The 26,456-nt window shown below is 53.0% G+C and overlaps 1 protein-coding gene across 4 annotated transcripts in view; it reads right to left on the reverse strand.

The window, feature by feature from the left end:
- PRAG1 (PEAK1 related, kinase-activating pseudokinase 1) overlaps positions 1–26,456 on the reverse strand; it is a 77,583-nt gene that overhangs the window by 29,242 nt on the left and 21,885 nt on the right. Inside the window, exons 1-3 of one of the 4 annotated variants that reach the window (XM_084626611.1) lie at positions 15,241–15,343; positions 10,683–11,100; positions 6,070–7,928 (exon numbers count right to left, since the gene is read on the reverse strand). In XM_084626611.1, the coding sequence (XP_084482737.1) occupies positions 6,070–7,928; positions 10,683–11,048 (2,225 nt within the window). In that variant the 5' untranslated portion in view covers positions 11,049–11,100; positions 15,241–15,343. Of the gene's footprint in view, positions 1–6,069; positions 7,929–10,682; positions 11,101–14,727; positions 14,999–15,036; positions 15,169–15,240; positions 15,344–26,456 lie in introns of those variants that run through there. The other 3 variants (XM_084626612.1, XM_084626613.1, XM_084626614.1) reach the window with 3 other exon arrangements.

A 26,456-nucleotide genomic window follows, 5' to 3' on the forward strand; every position in this document is an offset into this window, starting at 1 on the left:
ACACTAAAGCCTCTGTCAAAAGCTACAAGCCTCAAACAGGCAGCCTTTGTGTGCCCTGATCTCATTTATCGTCTGGTTTACAGCACAGACTAACAACAGAATTTGTCAAGCCATACTTGTCTATTCGCTTTCAAAATACGAGTCATGTATTTATTAGAATATATTATGAAGATGTATTAATTTTGTTGGAACAATTAGAGACTAATGCCAAAAATAACTTTAACCTAGAGATTTTTTAATGGCTTATAAAAAAGATTAGAGTCATACATCTTAAGGCCAGAAGGGACCATTATGATCATCTAGTCCGACCCTGGTGCATAACACAGGCCAGAGAATTTCACCCAGGGATTCCTGCATCAGTCCCAATAACTTGTGAATGAAACAGAGCCTATCTTTTAGAAAGAGCCATCCAATGATGATTTAAAAGCAGGAGTGGGCAAACTTTTTGGCCCGAGGGCCACATCTGGGTATGGAAATTGTATGGCGGGCCATGAATGCTCACAAAATTGGGGGTTGGGGTGCGGGAGGGGGTTAAGGGATGAGGGCTCCAGCTGGGGGTGCGGGCTCTGTGGTGGGTCCAGAAATGAGTTTAGTGTGCAGGAAGGGTTTCCGGGCTGGGGCAGGGGGTTGAGGTGCGGGGGGGCAGCTCTGGCTGGGGCGGCACTTACCTCAAGCAACTCCCAGAAGCAATGGCATGTCCCCCCCCTCCAGCTCCTACACGGAAGCGCAGCCAGGCAGCTCTGCATGCTATCCCACCCGTAGGCGCAACCCCTGCAGCTCCCATTAGCATGTTCCTGGCCAATGGAAGCTGCAGGGGTGGCACTTGGGGCGGGGGCAGCATGCAGAGCCCCTTGGCTGCCCCTACGTGTAGGAGCCAGAGGAGGGACATGCCGCTGCTTCCAGGAATCGCGCAGAGCCACTGTACACGCAGAGCGTGGCAAGCCCCGGACTCTGCTCCCCGGTGGGAGCCCCTGGGCCATAGTTTGCCCACCCCTGATTTAAAGACTCCAAGTGACGGAGAATCTACCACATCGCATTGTAAACTGTTACAATGGCTAATTAATTTGAAACCGACTAAACATCCCTTCCCCTTTCAATTAATCAGCTTTTAATCTCTTTTCTTGTGATGTCATAATTCAACTAGTTCTTTGGTTTTCCACAGAGTTCCAGGAGAGACCAGCTCTAACAGTCTAATTTTAAAACACGCAGTACCCCTCCCCCTTAAACATACAGAAGAGGTCCAGAACTTTTTGTATATATCCAAAAATACAAAAAAAGGGGCACAACCCCATTATTTAAAACCTGTCTGTAAATGTGCTTGCAGCTACCTTGGAGAGAACTCTCATTCCAGACCACAGCCTTATTTGCACCATGAAAATACTGCAAAGGTGGCTTTTGTTGGTTTGTTTTTTTTAAAACGGTTATAGCTGAGGGCGAACAACCTTAACACATTACATGTTTGGTCTTTGTTTCTCAACTTTGAAAATATATTCTAGATTGCTTTAAAATAAGTAATTGTCATTAGAAAAAACTAATCAAATAGGTTTCATTTTCCCCGCACAAAACCACACGCATGCAGTAAAGCACAAGATGTAAAAGGAAAAACGAATAAATTTAACGCTGGGAAGAGTGCGTGAGGCTTAACTTCAATATACAATGTGTTACTGTGACTCTCTTTTCCTGCACTGTCGAACTGTCAGGACACATGGTTTATACTTGTCGAGTCTCAAGGCGACTCCTGCTTGAAGGCACCACAGAAGTTAATGGGAAATGCCTTTTACCTTGAAAAGTCAGACACCTTCAAAGGACCATTCTTGCCTTCATATTTCTCTCTCTTCCCTCCCCATTACTTTCCCCATACATTGATAGATGCGGAAAGCTCCTTTCACCAAGGTACAGTTTAAGGTAACTATTTTCAAGCATTCCCTATCTACGCCCCAAAGAAAAGCCATTTCCCCGCTTGGTTCTATGACATGCTTGGTCTTCCATTAGCCTGACTACCAAGTGGGAAAGCTCACCAGTCTCCCGAAAACTAATGCCACCTTCTGTTTGGTTTCTAGTGCATAGCAAAGATCTGTTTACTATTCTAACTAGACATTTAAATGAGCAAGAAATATTAAGGCCCAGATTCTCGCCTATACTGAGTCTGCTTTACATAGCTCTGCTAGCACAAAATGGCCCTAACCCATTTTAGCAGGCCATGGGAGGATCATGCCAATGTGGAAAGATCCTTCAGTGCCATAAAGCTGGCACAGTGACTCCTATGCCACCCTTCCTCCCTCAGGCTGGCATAGGGGGCCTGGCTGGTGGACAGCGGGCATGCTCTGTGCCTCCCTGCACACGGGCAATGCATGGCTGCTATAAGGCCACGGACAGCTAGCAAAATTGAGAGCAGCCTTTAGACAATTCCAACGTATGCCTAGGGCCAGGCCTGCACACAGACTGCCCCGGATGAGGAGTGCAAAGTTGGCGGAAAGTCACTTTTGCGCACACCTCTCCCCTTCCAAGTTGCACTGAGTGTTCCTCAGCCACAGGTAAGGATCTAGCCTCACACGTCCACGTGAGTCTCAATGTCATGGAAGCCAAAGAAATGGATTTTCCCATCTTCCATGACCAAGTTTTGACTGCGTTCTGACCACTTCAATCAATAATATTTATTAAGCTTTCATATATTAAGCAAATAAATAGTTTATATAACTGTTGCTTGCAGCATTTGTCAAAGATCAAGAGGAGTAATAATATATACACACACCCCCGTACACACACACAAACACGCATACACACAAATAAGAGCACAGCATCCTGTGCATGAAACATGCTCAAAGAAGTAGAGGTTAAAAGGAAAATGAGGGCACTCAAAAGGACCCCAATCTTTGTGAATTTATCCAACTGGAGCAGCTGTGCCCCTGATCAGGTAGCTTCTTGTGGTGGCTGCAGGAGATTTGACAGCTGGGCAAGTCTGTGCTCTTTGGGTGACAGCAGGTAGATTTGGCAGCTTGGATCAAGGCATTTGCTAGTGAGACATAATGACCAATGTCTGTCATCCAGGTACAAGTGGATAGAACCACCCCCGTAACTAGGACCCAAGCTACGGGAGCCATGCAACAGGGATGTCAGAATCGCAGTATTTTTAAGTACTTTCTGGCCGTCAAAGATGTGAAGAAAAGCTTTAAAGGTGACTCAAGAGGAACAACTGCAGTAACCTCACCCTGAGTGTTCAGAGAGCCTGAGACAATACCTCTGAGAGCAGGGAGCTGCCCCCTGCCTCCAGAGGGGTGCTAACTCCAACCCCAGCCCAGCAGGAGGGGAAGAATGCAGCAGGCTTGACTCCCCCATTCAAGCAGATACCCCAGCTACTGGGGTGTTAGAACTGAGGGGTCCTGCTGCCATTCTAGATGGAAAGAAGACCCCAGCTGCTCACAGGAGGAGGACAACGATCCTTGCTGCTGCTTCTGCCAGGGAAAAAGGGGCTCCCTACTTCTGCTCCTGCCTCTCTGGGCGAGGGAGGGAGCTCCTTGCCACGCTAAATGGTAATTGAGACCATAATGGAGGGGCAGGGCCAGGGGGACTGATGGTGTCAAGGGACGCAGATTGCCTTCATCCGGCCCTGCCTGGGACTTCTGTTTCTCTCTCCTATGAATCATTTCCTGTATGAATTCCAGCATGCTCAAGTGAGACTCAGGGAGGTCCTAAAACTATCCTTTCCCAATAGCAACCAGCCACCACAACCTTCTCTGCTTCTTAGGTCTGAACTAGACCAAATCTCAATCATAAACCACAGTTTAATGCGAGATACAGAGCGGGGAACAGCCCTGAAAGGAAATTCCTGGGTTCACAGCTAAAAATGTCTCGGCAGATATCTTTAAAGGCTCAAAATAAAGCATGAAAGCTCATTCTCTCTGTAGCCCCTTTCTTGCCTGTGCCTGCAACCTGGAGGTGCCCCAGTTCAGCAGGAAGAGCGTTTGAAGTTGGCTTTGCTTAGGGGCCACATAAGGTAGGTCTGTTCAGAAAAGATGCCATGCTAGGAACGCACTCTTGTCCCTCGGCCTGGGATGAGTTTTAAAGCTTTTTGTTCTTTGCTTCATTTCCCTCCCCCCAATGTCATTTGTTCACTGTTAAACCATTTCAAAAAGCTCATTTCTTCTCTTAGTTACGCTGTAAGAAACCTTCATATCCCACATGAGCGAGGGAACCGGGGTCTGTTCTCCGAGCACTCTCCCGGGGTGGTGCCGCAAGTCACCCCCTGACTCCGGCTACACTGTGAATCTATCATCTCACACGCAGCCAGGCAGCTCAAACGTTACCACCCCCAACCCAGTTCTCAGGTGTGGCGGTGACCCTCACTCACATCCACTGATCTAAGGGCTTGCGTGGCCCGCGTCACTGCAGTGGCTGTGCACCTGGCTGGCAGAGCTTTCAGTCTGTGCAATCGTACTGAGAGATCTGGCATTGGGCTGAGTTGTTTCAAGTTGCTCTGACAGAAACTGCTGACAGCCCTGCAGGCTGAGCTCCTCCATTGACATTTATGCCCAGAACAAATACAGGGAGGGCACGGGCAGCAGGCCTGCAAAATTCCCCACTCTCCTCGGCCAATAAATATACCTTAACCATGGCCTGAGAGGGCCCTAGCTAGGGGGGAGAGGGCAGCTCAGCCTCCATGCACTTGAAATACTTAGCTTCTCCATTAACACTCACTGGGGACGTCCAGGTATGGATCTGGGTTTTGTGACGGGGTCACCGGGGTACTGAGATGGGACAGAGCCCACCACATGCCTTTCCCGGTTCACCAGGCAGCAATCAGGTGTTAGTACTTCAGTCACTACTGACCTAGGCTGAATTCAAACCAGTGACTGGAAGAGGAAAGTCACTACCCCTCATTACTCGAGCTCCTGACTGGATTGCAATTTTGAGGGACACTCAGCTACAGATAAAGAATTGAACGCATTTTGAGAGTGCCAATTATATAGCGGAAGCCTAGTGTGATTTAATACCTAGCACAACAATGTCCTTCCCAGATGGACAGCTTTCACTCATATATATACAAAGTTAGAATACGCCAAAATTAAGGTGGCTTGTGCAACCTTAATTCTCCCTTCTTGTGTATACACATCATGATACAGTCTTTAGTTACATGATCACATCCTGTACCACCAAATTTCAAGTCCCTGTTTCACAGCAGGGAGGTGCTAGAGCTTCTCAACCAGATGTCTGCAATGCCCTATTTTTTAAACACACACTAAACAAGGTATTTTCCCCGACTTTGTTCTTGAACCATTTTAGCTGAAAATTTCCAAACAAATTCAACCGAGGCAGATGCCCAGCATGGAAAATGTCAGCGCAGATGGTTAAAGTGTGGCAAAGTTACAAGCAACTGAACACAGGGTCTTACTATGGAAAGTGTTGAGCAACCTTATCGACAGGCAATGCTATAAGCTCCCTCATAACAGAGGCCGATAAATAATGTAGGATCTTGTATCACGTTCATCAGTTTGTACCAGAATATACCTGCACATGCGAGGGCTTCTCTGCCCATGTCAGGGAAATGCTGAATTTCCTGGATCTTTATGTGATTGGCATATGAATACAATGATCAAAGGAGAAACAAAACAGGTTATTTCTTCGTATCAGCCCCGACCCCTTGCCATAACTAATCAAAGCATTTGCAGAGGGGCTTACAGGCAATCTGGTATGCTGAGAAAGCAATTATATAGCTACACAGCAGTTCCCTATGTTCCAGGGAGTCAGTTTTTATCGGGCTGTTTAGATTTTAACTAAGGACAAAAGGAGGAAGCTTCCTTCTAATCTCTCCCTGCAGCAGACATTTTGGCTGGGAGAATTTAGAACAGTGGTTCTCAACCTGTGGCCCAATCAGAACAAAGTTCCGGCCCATGTGTGACATCCACGGGGCCACACAGGTAGTGTTGGGTGCGGCCCACGTAACACATTGTTGGCCTCATACACGGCCCACAATGGTAACTAGGTAGAGAACCACTGACTTAGAACAGATCATTTGTGACTATCCACAGTATGTAAATTAGCACATGTACACTCGCGCACATCGGTCTATACCTGGGCTGTTTCTTTGGAGGTGGAGGAGGTGGTGCAAATTCCTCAGTTTCACTGCTGTCTTTAGGGAACTCAAAAGCAAAAGATGCTGATTTGCTCATCCCAGTCTTTTTGTCCTGCCCAGAGCAGTCTTCCCCGTGATGGGGACAAGCTGTTCCATTCTCCACTTCCCTGGCCTGCGTGCAGGTTAAAAAGCCCTGTTCTTCCTCCTCTTCTTCCTCTATCCGGCACTGCCTGCTCCACCCTGCACTGCAGTATTTATGCCTCCTCTCATGGGACGAGCCTGGAGGATTGAGCTCCTCTGCAGAGACCCTGTTACTATGAGAGCAGAGAGAAGGCAGAGTCCCCAAGGCACTAGGATCTGTACAGTTCCTTGATGAGAACTGGGTGCTGGTGTCACCGTGGCCATTACTGTCACAGAGCTGTGCCCCAGGAGACTTGACTGAAGGCATGGTAGTCCCCTCGCTGCCAGGCGGGCTGCTCGTGGACATCTTTGGGGGAACAGCAGGACTCTCATTAACTACGCCCTTGCTCTGCGTTTGCTGGTGAAACCTCGGGCTGCTTTCACCCGAACCCATCTCACTGCCGGCTTGAGAGCCTTCTCTGTGCCCAAAGGAAGGTGAAGGGATCGCAAAGTCTGGATGAGAGGTGGGGCTAGTGCAGGGCCACTGGACCCCAACAGCGGAGTCTGGGCTGCTCAGAAATATTGTCCTGTTATCCTCGTCTGTGTGCGCTGCCATAATGGTAATCTTTGCTGCTACCTGTGTGGCTGAATCCTGGTACTCCCTTTCGCTGCTCAGGTACCGCACCCCATCTCGCCACGGGCCATGGGCCTGCTCTTTGAGAGGGCTGCGTGCCGGCCCTTCTCTCTTTGTTTGCACGCCAGAATTATTTACCTGCGCCTTCTTTCTCTTGGTGCTCTCGGCATAAATGGGCTCGCTGTGGGCAGGCTGTGCGTGAGGGGCATGTTGTGGTGCTGGGACGGTGCTCAGAGGGTCGCTCGAGCTTTCCCCGGGGTTGTCTCGCACGAGACTCGATTGCTCAAGGAGAGAACAGCAATCGTTCTCCTGGGGCAAAGTCAGGGGACTGCTGCTACTGTTGCTGCTCACCACACTGTCTGACAGGACTGTAGTGCCAGAGAGAAGTGCTAATGTTTTTCGCTCCGAACATGTATTATTTTGTAGAGAGTCCTGTAAACAGTGTCCCCTTTGCAAACTCGAGTCTAAGTTCAATGGCCTGCATTCATCTTCACAAAACTTGACTGCCCTTGTCTTTGCCAGTGGATTCCCCGCAGCCTCCTGCTGCCCCCAGAACCTCGGGGCTGGCTTTTCACTGTCATGCCATGCCACCTTGCTCTGTGGACAGGGAGCGTCCAGTAGGACAGGACTCTCTCTACAATAGTCTGCGATCGAACAGTACTCCCCACTTTCGCTCTCAGAGCCAGGAGAGCAGCAGCTGTCACTGCTCTCTGAGGACAGCGGTGTGCCTTCCCTTTGCCGAAAGGCTGGACATCCAGTAGAGTCCAGGGTGGAATCAGTGCTTCGGTCGGCAAAGATGGATGGTTGGTGGCAGAACCCTTTCTGTGGACAGGCGAGCTTCTCCTTGTTACAAAGCATAGCTCTGCCCTCCCATCCACCCTTCTCGCCCTCCAACACCAAACTGTTGAAGGGGATATTTCTTTCCCCTCTGTTTTTCAGGCCCGCCCTGGAGCAGCCTGGGAGAAACTGAGGAGGACAGTCATTCGGTGTATCATGAACGAAGGGCTTTCTCACAGCACTGGTGCTGAAGTGGTCGACGCATGTCCTCTGAGCTTCTCCTGGCTTCACAATGAGGTGGGTTTCAGACGCCATTCTCCAGCTGACCTACATGGGCCAAAGATAAAAACACACATTCAGGATGGGCATTAAAAAAGAAAAATGGCAAATGGTGTTTTGTTGCCGACTCCCCTCAGGTGTGTGGTTAGTTCTGCTCTTCACCTGCGTACTCACCACACAGGTGATTACTGCAGCCTTGTCTGCTGAAGCTACACTTGTCCTACCTTCTGCACCCTTTGCAGTCCTTGCATTATTAATTATGTCAATACAGTGAATAAGGCATCACCTTTCCTTCCTAGTCAGGTTCTTATCCAGGACAGGCAATAACGTTTTCAACCTGTCGCATGGTATGTGTGTTTTCTATTTAGAGCCATCGACATAGAATTAAAGAGGCATAGATTACAAAGAGTATATCTTCCATGGGTCATTAGGTCTCCTTTCCATTTTATAAACCAGCTTTGTAGCTGTACATCTTACAGAATGGAACCCTCTTATAACTAAGGATTCCCCTCATGAAAAACACTTCATTATATGTGGAATTTCCACTGTAACAGGAGAGGGCCTACTTGGCAAAAGATCCCTTCTTCTTCCATCTGGAAGTGGTAGCAGTGTACCTCTTCCTTCCTGCCCTTGCCAGAGGCACTCGTACCTACAGTAGTACCTCAGAGTTATGAACACCAGTTAAAAACCGACCGGTCAACCACACATCTCATTTGGAACCAGAAGAACGCAATCAGGCAGAGCAGAACCAAACAAACAAACAAAAGCAAATACAGTAGAGTGCTGTGTTAAATGTAAACTACTAGAAAAATAAAGGGAAAGTTTAAAAAAAATGTTACAAGGTAAGGAAATTGTTTCTGGGTTTGTTTAATTTAAGATGGTTAAAAACTGCATTTTTCTTCTGTATAATAGTTTCAAAGCTGTATTAAGTCAGTGGTCAGTTGTAAACTTTTAAAAGACCCACCATAACGTTTTGTTCAGAGTTCCGAACAACCTCCATTCCCAAACAGAGTTCGTAACTCTGAGGTTCTACTGTTTGTATCTGGGGGCATGCCCATCGAATTCAGGAAGACCTTATCTTTACTCCCATTGGAGAGGAGCTGTAGCAAGACCAGGAATCAAGGAATCTTCTTTGCCACCTCCCTCCCCCATGAGATTGTGATAAATCTTCTTGTCCTCTGTTCAATAAGGGAAGAGAAGTGAGAATCCCATGGAATGCAGAGTGCAACCCATGCCTGTTAAATGCTAAATTGTTGCATTCCTAGGGATTTGACATGGTAGAATCCACTTATAAGGAACTAAAGCTTCACCATCGTCCAAATTCTGCTCTCACTAACAGGAGGAAAACCAGTATAACTCCACTGGCTTCAATGAAGTTAAGCTGTGTTTACCTGAATGAGAATTTGGCCCTAAAAAGAAGCAAAGCAGAGTACTGAAACTCTAATAAAATGCATTGGAGCACTTTTATTCCACTTCACTATAAAATGGTCCACTATAGCAGAGTATATTATCAGCAGCCCCCACTGTAGGTGGGGAGAAGGGCACACATTAGGAAATCCTCCAGCTTTGTGGCTGGGTGGGAGCAGTCTTTGTTTCAAAGAAAGGGCTGGCTGGTGCAGGATGAATTCAACATAGCTATAATGATCAGCCACCAGAGGAAGACCTTGCCCTGCAGCTGTATCACTGACATATCCCCTCTGCTCACTGGTTAGTCGTGGGGGGGTGTATGGGGGGGGGGGGTTAGCACAGTTAGTCATCAGTTTGCTTAGGCAGAGATTTCAAGGATATGAGAGAAGCGAGTAGGATCGGGCAAAGATAAAACACATAGTATTCAAGCTCCTAACCAAGCATTTATCTGGCATAGCGAGAAAGGCTGGGAATCAAAACTCCAGAGCTGAATGCCCCCAGACTTCGGGAGAAACACCGAGCTGAATTCTGCTGCTTAGTCCCATCTCTGGATGTAACCATTGCTCAATACGCAGTTCTCCCCTCAGCCATCAGATTTAGGAAGATATTAAGGGGGACTGAATGGTTCAGGAGATTCACAGTGGAACAGAGAAACACTCACTAGGCTGCCAGGTTATCAGCCCACCCTGACAGCGAACCATTAACAGCTGATGGTGGTTTGATGGTCTGTGTGAAATAAATTGTTCAGTTATTAGTGAGCAGGTATCTACACCACAGCAACGGCTACATTTGGCAAACTTGCTCTCAGTCTCAGCAGAGAGGCCAAGGACTACCTGGGCATGAAGATCCTCTCACTCCTACGGGTGGTCCCTGCCAGTCAGGATGGAGGGACACATGGCGGGGCTGTGAGGGGAAGCAGGCCCTGTTTGCCCCAGACAGCATATAAACAGAGGACTTCAGTCCTTAGGTTGTCAAGCAGAAAATTTTCACCAGGAAAAAAAAAAATTAAAAATTAAAAATGTAACAAGATACTGAGCGACTAACATTATTTTAAAGTATCTGATTTATACATGATTCTTCAAGAATTGTTTGTGATCTTGGTCAGTATTATCTAATTTACAAAAGGTCCCACTAGATTTAACGAGTGGTGTTGCAGGAAGCCAAGCATTTTGCAGCGGAAACACAAACCTCTGGTGTCGAGGGGTTTAAAACCCAGTGGAAAGCAGATGAGGCAGAAAAGAAAGATCTTGGCTTACATGCACCCAGAAATAAAAAGTAATGGAGGTCGACACGCAATAGTCTTGTCATAGCAAATACCCTTATTGCTCCCCACCAAAAGCAAATATTATAACGGGCGCAGCACTGTACGATACCACACCCCTTATTAATCATTACCTGCGAGATATCTGCATTCATATTCACATCCGCCCAGATGTCAGAAACATCTGGGTTGATCATTGTTGGCTTCACTGCAATCGTTGGCTTCGAGTAAGGTGCGGCAGTTACACACACATCCTCCAGAGCTGTATCCTCAGCCTTTGCTCTAATTCCATTCAGGGTGCGTGAGGGCAAGCTACTAGCTTCCAGCTCCAGGGATGCCTGCAGCCTGTGAGAACGTTTGGAGTAGAAACAGTTTTTGCAGGAGCCAGGCTTCCAAATGTGCTCCACAAAGTTACTGCACACAGACATTTTCAAGTCCTCCTGGTTCAGACAGATGGCCCTCTGCATCTTGTGTACTGAGCTCTGCTGTTCATTTTGCATTCACCCTTTGAAGATGGTCTTAAAGGTTTAGACTGTCCTGTAGCTGAGCTACCTGGAAAGGCAGAACGTTTTATACATGACAATTGGAAGATTTTCATTTAAATAGGGGGGTGTGGGGGAGGTTATAATTACACTTACTCTACTTTCACTACAAAGGCTCGCTGTTTATAAGGCTTCTTTCATTGCCTAGGTAAAGCCTATACAATCACCTAAAAAGCCTCTATGCATAACTCTACAAGGACGGAGCGTACAACAAACAAGCAGCATTCCTTCAAGAAGTAATTCATTGTTTAACAAGCACATATAACCAGACTCGTACCGGGTCTAGACCAAGGGTAAGGGCAACTGATACAGAGGGTGTGTCTTGTAAATATCCATTCATGGTTGTGAAAGTGGGATGTGGGGGAGGAATTCCCTTTAAACATAAAATTACTTCTGGAAGAAACAGGACTAGTGAAGCAAAGGGTAGAGTTCAGAGTCCTGTAACCCAGTGCCCTGGCAGCCACCATATCCCCCTGAAATTTAACAGTAGTTACACCCTAAATCAGGATTATATGGGAAAGTAATAGAAACCATTTCCAAGAAAAGGGTGACACAGAAACAAAAGCTGTTAATCTGCTGTTGGATCTGATTTGAGAGAAAGAAAGCTTTTATCTGTGTTACCTGTAGTTACAAATAATAGTTTCAGTTAACTGTCTGCAAGGTTGAAATTGAACACTCACAGATTAACCACTCTCTGCTCCTGGATTAGTTACAGACGAGGAATCCTGTCCCTCTTTCCTCTCTAGTAATGGAAAGAGAAAATTCCCCAGGAACAGTTTTTCTGTTTTGGGTCATTCTCCTTTCTTTACTGCCAAGTTTAACCAAATTCTCGCAACAGCTACCTGAAACTAACCTCTAAGAGAAATCTTTAGGGACTGGAGTCCCAGAAATCAGGGACAATTTAGCTGTCCCCAGGAAAACCATGGGGTTGCTGAGAAGGGAAGATGTGCAGATAAAACATGTCTCTCAATGAAAATCCTTCCATACTGAGTTCTCCCTTAGCCTTTTATTCCTAAAACTTTCCTTTGGTCAACAGATGCTAATGTAAAGGAAGGTGAAGCAACTCTCTTTCCTAGGAACTCTCACTAGTTTGGGGCACTCCAAGAATCAGGGCTTTAGGGAGTGAGAGACAAATTCTGGGGTTTGAAGCAAAGTCATTCCCAAATCCTTTGGATAGCAGTACCCCTAGGCCTCAGTACTGAACTCTGAATAAGAGCTTTTGTATACATGGTCCTCTGTGTTATAGTGTATTAACCCATCGCAACAGCTGAGTGTTATCAACAAAATCCCCTAAAGCAAAGAGCACTAGCTTTACCAGACTGAGGCTCCAGTATCCTTTGGTGGCACTACAAAGACATCATATGCTAAGTCTCAGCCGCACAAAAACATTATTAAAATGAAATTAACGTTGTAGGCACATATCACCATGGTCCTCCTGAGTGCTGAAGGAATCATCAGTCCCGTGCAAGCCTTAGGAGACTTGGCAGCTCCTGGGTTGTTTGGTTGAAAACCAATCCTTTTTACGCTGACAAGACTCCCTAATAATTAGTTTACATTCTGAAGTCTCTCTCTGCAAGGAAAAGGGGCTAAAGATTGCTGCGCTTTTATTTAAAAAAAAACTCAGTCATTTGATGCATTATACTAAGCTCACAAGAGTCAACAATTTTTAGCCATGGTCCAAATTTAAAAGTTCATTTTGAAATTAGACTTTGATCAACTAAACTTTGGTGCTCTGCACTAGTTCTGAGAGAGAGACAGAGAGAGAGAGAAAGCGAGTCAAAAGTTACTTTTTGGCAGATTCCAGAAGGAGGAAAATATGGTACTAATGGAAACTCAATTGCAACATTAACTATGGGGTGAATGCTAGAGCTCCACAATTCAGTATAATTAACACATTACCGTAGCCTACAAATTTTTAAAAATAATATATTCCTGCTTTATTTTCCCTCCAGATTTTTCAAATTGCTTTTGATTTATAACGCAGTAGTTAACGGTTTTAGAACTCTGAATGTCTGGACAGACGGAGAGCAGAATTTCCCTTTTATACCAGTAGTGGGATCAAAAAGTAGGCAAAAGGATTATAATGGGAAACATGTTTAATACCATGACAAAAATTGCTAAATTAGCCACACAAGAATGCATCCGATGAAGTGAGCTGTAGCTCACGAAAGCTTATGCTCAAATAAATTTGTTAGTCTCTAAGGTGCCACAAGTCCTCCTTTTCTTTTTGCGAATACAGATTAACACGGCTGCTACTCTGAAAGAAGAGCTACTGTGTCATGTGACACAACTTAAAGACAAATAAAAATAATTGGAGAGGAGGGCAGTAACAGCCAAGTTCATTTAAATCCATATCAAAGAAGCTAGAAATTGCTTCTTTTCTAATTTTCATTTTTAATGTTATTTAATTAAAATTCATTAATAACCACTCTAAAGAATATACTAAGATGGGGATTTCTACCTTTTTGCACCTGTGACCCACAAACCCATTCACCTTTGTTCTTGTGACTCTATATCCCCAAATCCTTTGCAGTGGATTAGGCAAAAAGAAATTCTGCAATAGATGATGATAATTCATTAATTTTTTAGCTCATTGTGCCACATATGGCCAAAGATGTCATTTAAGTCACTGCATGCACCTTTTATAATTTCACATTTGAAAATACAAGTGTACATTCTTCTCAGACATTTAATTAACTACACATTCTGCAGCATTAAATGCTCAAAAGGTAAACCTATTTGCATCCCTAAAGTTATCTGTGGAGCCAAAAGGACAAGAACGGAAGATCACATTCTGATTTTGTTTGTTTGAAAAAGGCTTCCTGAATCGCTGCAGGTTTGTAACATCAACATTGAGAACAACTACCACCACATACAGCCACATTGCAGTAATTAAATTGTTAGCAAAACTTTACCCTGTATCTACCTTATGTAGTATAGAATGACTATTTTTAAATCAAAGGAAATTTACACAGTAAGTTTTGATACTATCACAGGTCCAGAAGAGCAATGATGGGAGTAATAGAAGTATCCCAGTCATGCAAATTCTGCAAAAGGGTGACATCAGTCACAGACTTAGCTGTACTCCTTTTTTTCCCCATGCAAAATCTTATTCAGCAGGAATCTATATATAAAAATTTGTCCATAACATTTCCACTAATGATAAATCAAGTCACTTGGAGCTGTGAAGTCAATACAATGCTAGAGGATTTCCATAAATATAGATTTGCAATGTAATTTTAAATGTATACGTCTACTGCAAAATGCACAAAAATTCCCAATACTGCAAAATACAAGAAATTAAATACAAGCAACAGGTAGAAACTTGCTAAACCAAATGTTCCTGGAATCACTAAGTTCAAAGAATCCAAATTTTCAATGAAATAAAAAGCCACTAAAAGATATCACATGCTTTTGGGTGATGGAAAAATAGAGGCTAGCTGGTTGTAAAGTCTGTTAAACTAATGCCAAGGTGATAAGGGTCTGACTTGCAGGCATAACCAAGGCAATTTTAACTCAACCTAGCCAGGTTTAGATATTCCTGAGGAAAGAAGCACAGGCAGGCAAAGAAGGAATGGCAGCCTTACACTGGCTAAATAAAGTCAAGGAGTTAAGAGTCGAAACACGATGTTAAGACCTTTTTTTTTAGGTGCACTGTAGCCCAATCGACGGCAGGAATGCAGCGTGAAACCAAGCTCAAGTCAAACAAACGCAAAGGCAGAGCACATCTGTCCCACGGCTTCCAATTTCCGTCCACGGGCAAACACTCTGGCCTTCGACAACTTTATGCAAAACTCCCGGTCCCCCTTGGCAAAGCTTCTGCCAACGCTTCGCTCTTCCTCCCGAGCTGGCTGTGGACGCCGGGGCTGGCCAGCTCATCCCGGCCAGAGCCCCGGGCGGGGCTTCCCGGTGGCTTTGTGGGAGCCATGTGCTCCACGGGACTTACCTGCTGCCAGCCAGGCAGTCGCGGCGAGGAGAGCTCAGGCCGCTGGCTTGCCGAGCGCGAAGCGATCGGGTCCCCAGGAAGCTGGGGGGAGCGAAACCCCCGTGGAAGCCAAGCCCAGCCCGGCCCGGCCCGGCCCAGCCCAGCCCGGCCCGGCCGCCTCCCCGTGCCCGGCCCGCCGGCCCCTACCCCCGGGGACGCACCGACCTCGCCCGCCGGCTCCGCGCCGCGCCGCCCTGCGAGCCCGCCCGCCCGGGACAGCGGCGGGGCGGGGGCCGGGCTGCCGGCTCCTCCTCCTGGGGCAGCGCTGCCGGCGGCCGGGCGCTGAGCCCCGCCCTGCCCTGGGGCCTCCCCCTGCAGCCCCCTCCCCAACTCCCCCCCAGCAGCCCCCCCCCGGCCCTGCCCTGGGGCCTCCCCCTGCAGCCCCCTCCCCAACTCCCCCCCAGCAGCCCCCCCCCGGCCCTGCCCTGGGGCCTCCCCCTGCAGCCCCCCCAGCAACCCCCCCCGGCCCTGCCCTGGGGCCTCCCCCTGCAGCCCCCTCCCCAACTCCCCCCCAGCAGCCCCCCCCCGGCCCTGCCCTGGGGCCTCCCCCTGCAGCCCCCCCCCGGCCCTGCCCTGGGGCCTCCCCCTGCAGCCCCCTCCCCAACTCCCCCCCAGCAGCCCCCCCCCGGCCCTGCCCTGGGGCCTCCCCCTGCAGCCCCCCCCCGGCCCTGCCCTGGGGCCTCCCCCTGCAGCCCCCTCCCCAACTCCCCCCCAGCAGCCCCCCCCCGGCCCTGCCCTGGGGCCTCCCCCTGCAGCCCCCCCAGCAACCCCCCCCGGCCCTGCCCTGGGGCCTCCCCCTGCAGCCCCCTCCCCAACTCCCCCCCAGCAGCCCCCCCTCGGCCCTGCCCTGGGGCCTCCCCCTGCAGCCCCCCCAGCAGCCCCCCCCCGGCCCTGCCCTGGGGCCTCCCCCTGCAGCCCCCTCCCCAACTCCCCCCCAGCAGCCCCCCCTCGGCCCTGCCCTGGGGCCTCCCCCTGCAGCCCCCCCAGCAGCCCCCCCCCGGCCCTGCCCTGGGGCCTCCCCCTGCAGCCCCCTCCCCAACTCCCCCCCAGCAGCCCCCCCTCAGCCCTGCCCTGGGGCCTCCCCCTGCAGCCCCCCCAGCAGCCCCCCCCGGCCCTGCCCTGGGGCCTCCCCCTGCAGCCCCCTCCCCAACTCCCCCCCAGCAGCCCCCCCCCGGCCCTGCCCTGGGGCCTCCCCCTGCAGCCCCCTCCCCAACTCCCCCCCAGCAGCCCCCCCCGGCCCTGCCCTGGGGCCTCCCCCTGCAGCCCCCTCCCCAACTCCCCCCCAGCAGCCCCCCCCCGGCCCTGCCCTGGGGCCTCCCCCTGCAGCCCCCTCCCCAACTCCCCCCCAGCAGCCCCCCCCCGGCCCTGCCCTGGGGCCTCCCCCTGCAGCCCCCTCCCCAACTCCCCCCCGGCCCTGCCCTGGGGCCTCCCCCTGCAGCCCCCTCCCCAACTCCCCCCCAGCCGCCCCCCCTCGGCCCTGCCCTGGGGCCTCCCCCTGCAGCCCCCTCCCCAACTCCCCCCCAGCAGCCCCCCCCCGGCCCTGCCCTGGGGCCTCCCCCTGCAGCCCCTCCCCAACTCCCCCCCAGCAGCCCCCCCTCGGCCCTGCCCTGGGGCCTCCCCCAGCAGCCCCCTCCCCAACTCCCCCCCCAGCAGCCCCCTCTCGGCCCTGCCCTGGGGCCTCCCCCTGCAGCCCCCTCCCCAACTCCCCCCCAGCAGCCCCCCCCGGCCCTGCCCTGGGGCCTCCCCCTGCAGCCCCCACCCCAACTCCCCCCCGGCCCTGCCCTGGGGCCTCCCCCTGCAGCCCCCTCCCCAACTCCCCCCCAGCAGCCCCCCCCCGGCCCTGCCCTGGGGCCTCCCCCTGCAGCCCCCTCCCCAACTCCCCCCCAGCAGCCCGCCCCCGGCCCTGCCCTGGGGCCTCCCCCTGCAGCCCCCTCCCCAACTCCCCCCCAGCAGCCCCCCCCCGGCCCTGCCCTGGGGCCTCCCCCTGCAGCCCCCTCCCCAACTCCCCCCCAGCAGCCCCCCCCGGCCCTGCCCTGGGGCCTCCCCCTGCAGCCCCCTCCCCAACTCCCCCCCAGCAGCCCCCCCTCGGCCCTGCCCTGGGGCCTCCCCCTGCAGCCCCCTCCCCAACTCCCCCCCAGCAGCCCCCCCCGGCCCTGCCCTGGGGCCTCCCCCTGCAGCCCCCTCCCCAACTCCCCCCCAGCAGCCCCCCCTCGGCCCTGCCCTGGGGCCTCCCCCTGCAGCCCCCTCCCCAACTCCCCCCCAGCAGCCCCCCCTCGGCCCTGCCCTGGGGCCTCCCCCTGCAGCCCCTCCCCAACTCCCCCCCAGCAGCCCCCCCCCGGCCCTGCCCTGGGGCCTCCCCCTGCAGCCCCCTCCCCAACTCCCCCTCGGCCCTGCCCTGGGGCCTCCCCCTGCAGCCCCCTCCCCAACTCCCCCCCAGCAGCCCCCTCTCGGCCCTGCCCTGGGGCCTCCCCCTGCAGCCCCCTCCCCAACTCCCCCCCAGCAGCCCCCCCCCGGCCCTGCCCTGGGGCCTCCCCCTGCAGCCCCCTCCCCAACTCCCCCTCGGCCCTGCCCTGGGGCCTCCCCCTGCAGCCCCCTCCCCAACTCCCCCCCAGCAGCCCCCTCTCGGCCCTGCCCTGGGGCCTCCCCCTGCAGCCCCCTCCCCAACTCCCCCCCAGCAGCCCCCCCCCGGCCCTGCCCTGGGGCCTCCCCCTGCAGCCCCCTCCCCAACTCCCCCCCGGCCCTGCCCTGGGGCCTCCCCCTGCAGCCCCCTCCCCAACTCCCCCCCAGCAGCCCCTCCCCGGCCCTGCCCTGGGGCCTCCCCCTGCAGCCCCCTCCCCAACTCCCCCCCAGCAGCCCCCCCCGGCCCTGCCCTGGGGCCTCCCCCTGCAGCCCCCTCCCCAACTCCCCCCCGGCCCTGCCCTGGGGCCTCCCCCTGCAGCCCCCTCCCCAACTCCCCCCCAGCAGCCCCCCCTCGGCCCTGCCCTGGGGCCTCCCCCTCAGCCCCCTCCCCAACTCCCCCCCAGCAGCCCCCTCTCGGCCCTGCCCTGGGGCCTCCCCCTGCAGCCCCCTCCCCAACTCCCCCCCAGCAGCCCCCCCCGGCCCTGCCCTGGGGCCTCCCCCTGCAGCCCCCTCCCCAACTCCCCCCCGGCCCTGCCCTGGGGCCTCCCCCTGCAGCCCCCTCCCCAACTCCCCCCCAGCAGCCCCCCCTCGGCCCTGCCCTGGGGCCTCCCCCTGCAGCCCCCTCCCCAACTCCCCCCCAGCAGCCCCCCCCCGGCCCTGCCCTGGGGCCTCCCCCTGCAGCCCCCTCCCCAACTCCCCCCCAGCAGCCCCCCCTCGGCCCTGCCCTGGGGCCTCCCCCTGCAGCCCCCTCCCCAACTCCCCCCCAGCAGCCCCCCCCCGGCCCTGCCCTGGGGCCTCCCCCTGCAGCCCCTCCCCAACTCCCCCCCAGCAGCCCCTCCTCGGCCCTGCCCTGGGGCCTCCCCCTGCAGCCCCCTCCCCAACTCCCCCCCAGCAGCCCCCTCTCGGCCCTGCCCTGGGGCCTCCCCCTGCAGCCCTCTCCCCAACTCCCCCCCGGCCCTGCCCTGGGGCCTCCCCCTGCAGCCCCCTCCCCAACTCCCCCCCAGCAGCCCCCCCTCGGCCCTGCCCTGGGGCCTCCCCCTGCAGCCCCCTCCCCAACTCCCCCCCAGCAGCCCCCCCTCGGCCCTGCCCTGGGGCCTCCCCCTGCAGCCCCTCCGCAACTCCCCCCCAGCAGCCCCCCCTCGGCCCTGCCCTGGGGCCTCCCCCTGCAGCCCCCTCCCCAACTCCCCCCCAGCAGCCCCCTCTCGGCCCTGCCCTGGGGCCTCCCCCTGCAGCCCCCTCCCCAACTCCCCCCCAGCAGCTCCCCCCCGGCCCTGCCCTGGGGCCTCCCCCAGCAGCCCCCCCCGGCCATGCCCTGGGGCCTCCCCCTGCAGCCCCCTCCCCAACTCCCCCCCAGCAGCCCCCCCCCGGCCCTGCCCTGGGGCCTCCCCCTGCAGCCCCCTCCCCAACTCCCCCCCAGCAGCCCCCCCCCGGCCCTGCCCTGGGGCCTCCCCCTGCAGCCCCCTCCCCAACTCCCCCCCAGCAGCTCCCCCCCGGCCCTGCCCTGGGGCCTCCCCCTGCAGCCCCCTCCCCAACTCCCCCCCAGCAGCCCCCCCCGGCCCTGCCCTGGGGCCTCCCCCTGCAGCCCCCTCCCCAACTCCCCCCCAGCAGCTCCCCCCCGGCCCTGCCCTGGGGCCTCCCCCTGCAGCCCCCTCCCCAACTCCCCCCCAGCAGCCCCCTCTCGGCCCTGCCCTGGGGCCTCCCCCTGCAGCCCCCTCCCCAACTCCCCCCCAGCAGCCCCCCCTCGGCCCTGCCCTGGGGCCTCCCCCTGCAGCCCCCTCCCCAACTCCCCCCCAGCAGCCCCCTCTCGGCCCTGCCCTGGGGCCTCCCCCTGCAGCTCCCTCCCCAACTCCCCCCCAGCAGCCCCCCCTCGGCCCTGCCCTGGGGCCTCCCCCTGCAGCCCCCTCCCCAACTCCCCCCCAGCAGCCCCCCCTCGGCCCTGCCCTGGGGCCTCCCCCTGCAGCCCCCTCCCCAAATCCCCCCCAGGAGCACCCCCATGGCCCTGCCCTGGGGCCTCCCCCTGCAGCCCCATCCCCAAATCCCCCCCAGGAACACCCCCATGGCCCTGCCCTGGAGCCTCCCCCTGCAGCCCCATCCCCAAATCCCCCCAGGAGCACCCCCATGGCCCTGCCCTGGAGCATCCCCCTGCAGCCCCATCCCCAAATCTTCCCCCAGTGACCCCCCCATGGCCCTGCCCTAGAGCCTCCACCAGCAGCCCCCCCTGCAGCCCCATCCCGAAATCCTACCCCAGCAGCCTGCCCCATGGCCCTGCCCTAGAGCCTCCCCCTGCAGCCCCCCATAACCCTCCCCAAATCCTCCCCCAGCAGCCCCCTACCGGCCCTGCCCTGGAGCCTCCCCCTGCACCCCCATCCCCAAATCCTCCCCCAGCAGCCCCCCCGCAGCCCCATCCCCAAATCCTCCCCCAGCGACCCGCCCCATGGCCCTGCCCTAGAGCCTCCCCAGCCCCCCATAACCCTCCCCCAGGGGCCTCCCTTAGCAGCACCCCCCACAGCTCCATACCCAAATCCTCTCACAGCAGCACCCCCACAGCCCTCACTCAGAGCCTCCCCCAGCAGCACCCCCATCCCCAACAGCCTCCCTTAGCACTCCCCCCCCAACCCCTCCCCAGCAGCCCCCCCAATCTTCCCCCAGCCCCTCCATGGCCCTTCCCTAGCAGCACCCCGCAACTGCCTCCCTCAGCACCCCCACAGCCCTCCCCTAGAGCCTCTCACAGCAATTGAGTACATTATTTATTAAATACATAATTAAATAAAAATAAAATGTAAAAGGCAAGTGCAAAGTACTACACTTAGGAAGTTAAAAATCAACCCCACAACTCCAAACTGGGGAATAATTAGCAAGGCAGTAGTACCGTATGCCGAAAAGGATCCCTGGGTTATAGTGGATCACAGATTGAATATGAGTCAACAATGTGGGGGAAAAAAGGGCTAATGTCATTCTGGGGTGTATCGATAGGAGTGTTGTACATAAGATCCGGGCAGTAATTGTCTAAACTGGTGAGGCCTCCACTGGAGAACAGTGTCCCATTTTAGCTACCACCTTTTGGGCCAGATGTGGACAAATCGGGGAGACTGCAGAGGAGAGCAGCAAAAATGAACAAAGGTTTAGAAAACCTGACCTCTGAGGAAAGGTTAAACAAACGGGCATGTTTTGTCTTGAGAACATAAGACTGAAGGGGGACCTGATAATAATCTTCCAATATGTTAGGGGCTATTATACAGAGGACTGTTATCAATTATTCTGCATGTCCAATGAAGGCAGGACAAGAAACTATGGGCTTTAATCTGTAGCCAGAGAGATTTAGATGAGATTTTAGGAAAAACATATAATGATCAGGGTAGTTATGCTCTGGAACAGGCTTCAAAGGGAGTTTGTGGAATCCCATCACTGGAAGTTTTTAAGAACAGGTTGGACAAAGACCTGTCAGGGATGATCTAGATTTACTTGGCCCTGCCTCGGTGCAGGAGGCTGGACTAAATGAGTTCTCAAGGTCCCTATGAGCTCTGTTCTGTGATTCTATGAAAGCTGCTTCTAAACACACACACACCCCCCACACACACCCCGTAAAATATAAACATATAATAATGATAAAATGAGATTATAGCACCTCCGATAACCTCCAACAGGTGCTCATCTGTTGCCTAGTTTCCCTGAGTGCTGAATGAACTGTGTATCATAGGACCTAAAGCAATCCCAGAGGCACATTTGTGTATGAAAACTCCAATATGCCGAGCATTTCACCTTGTTACAAAAGGAGAGTCGATCACAAACTCTTTTTAGAGTGTCAGATATAACAAGGCTGAAAAATGTATGAGCAAACCAAGGAGTTCCCAGCTGGCCAGGGTGGAGAATTAGAAAGCACTGAAGATCAGTTTCATGGATGTTTGTTATCGGGTATTCGAACTCCCCTCCCGCTCTCAGAAGTATAAATTTATTACTAGTTAAACCAACTGTCCTATTAGCCCCCGAATGTGCAGGCTGGAACTCCTTGATTTCCAGTGCTTTTACAGTCCATCTTTTGCATTACAAAACTGAGCCCCTGACAGAAATTAGCATTAAAATGGCTGTCTCCATCCCGAGAGTCTCAGCCTCTGAATGGAGATACAGGGAGCGTGGCAGATATTTAAATGCTCTCTGTACATTCTTATTTAGCAAATCCAGGATTTATTTACCTGTCAATGGTCAGTGGAGGGTGCTGCACACCAGTACAGCTCGTCAGGGGAGAAAAGTTCTGACTGACCCTACGCCGTGGCACTGGTCCATGCATCTGTGCGGTGTCTCCCCGGGTCAGCTGAGAGCTTTGGGGTGAAAGCTCACTGGTGGGGCTTGTCTAAGAGGCAGCTTGCCTGAGCCACATCCCAGTCATAAAAATGTTATTGCGATTAAGTCAGAGGTAACAAAGCAGTGGAAAAACCTCCACCCACCAGCCTTATTATAATAAGTGAGTAATAACAGTAGCAGAATAATTAAGAATCTAAAAACATTTCAGGCACTTTATCATATGGGACAAGTTCCTTTGACATCAATGGGCTTTGGATCAGATCCCTGGAGTGCTGTACGCTGAGTGACAATTAAGGCCCCTTTCACCTAAGATCATCATGTGGGCAGTCACCCCAGTTCTCAGTTCATTCCTATTACATGCAAGAGGATCCTAACCATGCTATCTCCTTCCCCCTCCCCTGGCTGCAGGAGCTGCACCCCTTCATGGCCAAGAACCAATAAGCAGCCCTCATGACTTCTCTCCAAAGCAGACAGGCCAGACCCGCCCAAATCTCACATACTTCCCTTCTTCCTGATTCCCAAGGGATTAGAACATAGGTTGGCAAACTACAGCCCGCGGGCCACATCTGGCCCGCGGGACCATCCTGCCCAGCCCCTGAGCTCCTGGCCCAGGAGGCTGTCCCCCCTCCCCCGCAGCCATGCCACCACGTGGTGCCATACTCTGGGCGGGGGGGCTGCAGAGCCCAGCCTGACCGGGGGCTCTGTGCTGCGTGGCATGGCTGCCTGTCCTGGTGCAGCCACGCTACCAGCCACCAGTGCTCCAGGCAACACGGTAAGGAGGCAGGGAGCGGGGGGTTGGATAGAGGGCAGGGGAGTTTCGGGGGTGGGGCAGGGGGCAGGAGCGTGTATAGGGGTCGGGGCGGTCAGAGGGCAGGGAACGGGGGTTGAATGGGGGCAGGGGTTCTGGGGGGCAGTCAGGAAGGAGAGGAGGGGTTGGATAGGGCTGTGGGGGGTGGTCAGGGGACAGGGAGCGGGGGGGGTGGATGGGGCAGGGGTCCCAGGGGAGGCAGTCAGGAAGGGGAGGGGGGTTGGAGTTAGGAGCGAGAGGTCCGGGGGCAGTCAGGGAGAAGGGGTGGTTGGATGGGGCAAGGGTCCCGGGGGGGCAGTCAAGAAGGAGAGGGGGGGTTGGATGGGGCGGAGAGGGTCAGTTAGGGGCGGGAGGGTCCATGGGTGGTCAGGTGTGTGTATGGGCAGGGGTCCCTGGGGGGCCGTCAAGGAACAGGGGAGGTTGGATGGGACAGGAGTCCTGGGGGGGCCGTTAGGGGGCGAGAAGTGTGGGGGGTCAGATAGGGGGCGGGGGCCAGGCCATGCCTGGCTGTTTGCGGAGGTACAGTCTCTCCTAACGAGCCCTCCATATAATTTCAGACACCCGATGCGGCCCTCAGGCCAAAAAGTTTGCCCTTCCCTGGATTAGAACCCTGCTAACAAACTCCACATTTCTGGGCTGAGATTACTAACATAAGACATAAAAAAGGGAAATCTTCAACGGGTCTCTGAATCATCCCCCAACAAAGTTAACTCCCTATTAACATCTGCTGGGTCAAAGCATCCGCACTGTTGTTATCGATGCTTCGTATGTATGTAGCAAGTCATCAGGAGAGCTGGGATTAGAAACCAAAGCTCCTGACTGCCAGACCCACATCCAGTCCATCAGACCATGCTGCTTCTCAAACAGTGTTAACAAATTTGTCCCTGAAAATCCAAATTCCTCTCTATCTCTGGCATTGCTTTAGTTTGCTTCATGCACTGCTGCAACCTGTCCTTCACAGGATCTGGGCAGCATTACCGAAGTGATGTCCAACTTTTGGCTTCACCTTGAGTGCAATTGTTCAAAGAGTTGTGAGACTTCAGTTAAAATGGGGAGCTGGCCTGATGCAGCAACACTAGGAATGCTGTTAGTTGAGATTAACTGAAGAGAAGAAGTAACAGCGCTGATGGCATAGTGGGACACCTTACCAGTAACAAAGCCACTGCTTAATCCTTTGTCCAGATGACAATCCTATGAATTCCCATCTCTGCACAGAGTGTTGAGAATCAACAAGTCGATCAGTGACCAATGCAGCAATTTCTTGGCTCGGGAGGGACAGTATCCAAGGGGGACCTCTGCTCTGCTTGCTTAAGAAAGTCTAGGATAATAGCTCTTTTGACTGGGTGTCCAGTTTTTGCTTGAGGTGGTGGCTGCGGGGGAGGGCACTAAATGACATACGACAGCGTGGACTAACAAGGGGTCTTTGTCAGCTGTGGGACACCTGCAGCTGTTTCGACATGCCTCTCCCAGTAGGGGTGGTTTTGTTGGAGAATAGTCTACAAAAGATCGAGCAAATTGAGCATAAAAGAAAAGCTTTTACTTATTAAGTGACTGGATCTCCTTAAAATAAAGCTGTGCCGTCTAATATGCTCCCTCGGGCCATGTGGTAACTCCTAAAACTCCTGAGAGGCCAGCCAGGTCATCCTAGATCAGCTGTCACGGGTAGATATCCTCTTGGAAAGGAATTTGCTGTTTTTAAACCCTGATCATTTTTGTTTATTTTTAACCGGCATTCTCTTCTAGCACATAACTGGCAAATAGTTACTCGCCATGACAGGCAGCCACCCTTGACTGAATGCTACCAAGGAACAGGTGCCCAGAATGAAACTTGGCTTTTTAAATCACTGTACAACGCTGCTCTTGTCTGCTGGTCGATGACAAAAGTGACCATGCTATTGTAACACAGAAACAGCCAGCCACTGTCCTCAGAAGCATCAGCTCAGCATTTATTGTTCTCTTGTTGCCATGTGGATTTAAAGTGGTTATAATGCCCTTGAAAACCACCAGGAGGATGGCACTGGAGACTGAGTCACTCAGCAGTGTACTGAATGACCATGCACTCAGCCAAGTGACACACACAAGGCTTTACAGACACTGTACTCAAAATGTCATCACTTGCATGGACAGATGTTCAGAGGTGTGAGGCACCCACGGCTCCCGCTGAAAATCAAAGGGAGGTGTTGTGTGCTCAGCACTTCTGATCCATATTTAGATTTATCAGTAAATGATTATTTGTATGCCACTGTGAGGCACCTGCTTTGGGAAATGTTGGCCACGTTCTGTAGACATAGTGTTATGGTTATCGGCATCTAGATATACTGTACTTTGGTGAGCCGCACACTGGAGACAGACAGATTAGATTCAGCTAGGCAAGCCACCAAATCACCTTCATCAGCCTGCCCCAGGGTATGGTCAGCCACAGATACCTAGCACCTTCTGAGAGCTGACCAGCCCATTGTTGTGTCTTTTGCTCTGTATAATACCAACATAACATGAAGAACCACATGGGCACAGTGGGGGGGGGGAATAACCATGTTTACTAAATATACACAACGTGAAGGCCTAGTTACATACACCCACTGCTGCTCTGCCTGGCTTCTAAAACAGAGGGTATGTCCACAATGCAATTAGGGTGTGTGACATTCCCCAGGATACGATCTAGGCAGATGGACGGCTGTGTCCCCTCAATCCTCCAACCTGAGGTGCCCTTTACACTGCTTTGTTGTGAGAACTACCACTCCTGGTCTGCCCACACACAGCCTCCAGCATGTAAATCACCCCCAGCTATACTGTATGAGCATGAGAACCAGCCAGCCATGAATTACACTGCAGAGCAACACCAGAAAACTCCCAGTCCCAGACTTCCCCTCAGAAATGTGCATCTTGTACTGCCCAGCACCCTCTGGGACAATGCAAGCTCATAGAAAGTCTGTCATTTTATTAATAGAAAATGATATGCACAAATCTTGTTATCTCAAATGGAGTTCCCCAAATATTTCAATCCAAGCAAACTGGTTTAAATAAAACAATAAAACAAGTTTATTAACTACAGAAAGATAGATTTTAAGTGATTACAAGTAATGAGGCATAAAAGTTGGAATTGGTTACAAAGAAATAAAAAGGTAAAACGCAACTAATGCCTACCTTAACAAGCTAAGTGATTTCAAAGCAAAAGTCTCTCTCACTACATGTTCTAGCAGTCTTACTGGCTGAATTCCTTCTGCCTCCCCAGTCCAAAGACGTTTCCTTTGTCCTTCAAGTGTCCTAAGTAGAGATGAAGGGAGAAATATTTTGGGGCATCTGTTGCCCATTCTTATAGTTCTCTTTTTCTTTGAAAATCATCTCCAACTGAGGTTCAGGAGACAGCAAGTCTGTGGGGATGGGAACCTCCAGCTGTTTCTTTGCCAAAATGTAGATTTCTCACTCACACCCTTTTTCCTGTCAAAGAATGGCCACTTAACCAGGTGATAGACCATTTGATTTTACTGACACCTGGCTGAGGCGTCAGTTTGCCTTTTGTCTCTGAGGAATCGGTTTGTGGCTGCTGTTCTAAACTTGGAACATGTCTCAATAATGTTATGCAGTAGAATCTTATAACTTTACAGACAACGTTGCCAAATATATTTTACCAGGACAATAATGATCAGCGAAGTAT

The sequence above is a fragment of the Lepidochelys olivacea genome (genome assembly GCF_965140295.1).
Source record: "Lepidochelys olivacea isolate rLepOli2 genome assembly, chromosome: 4".
Classification (NCBI taxonomy): Eukaryota; Metazoa; Chordata; order Testudines; family Cheloniidae; genus Lepidochelys; species Lepidochelys olivacea.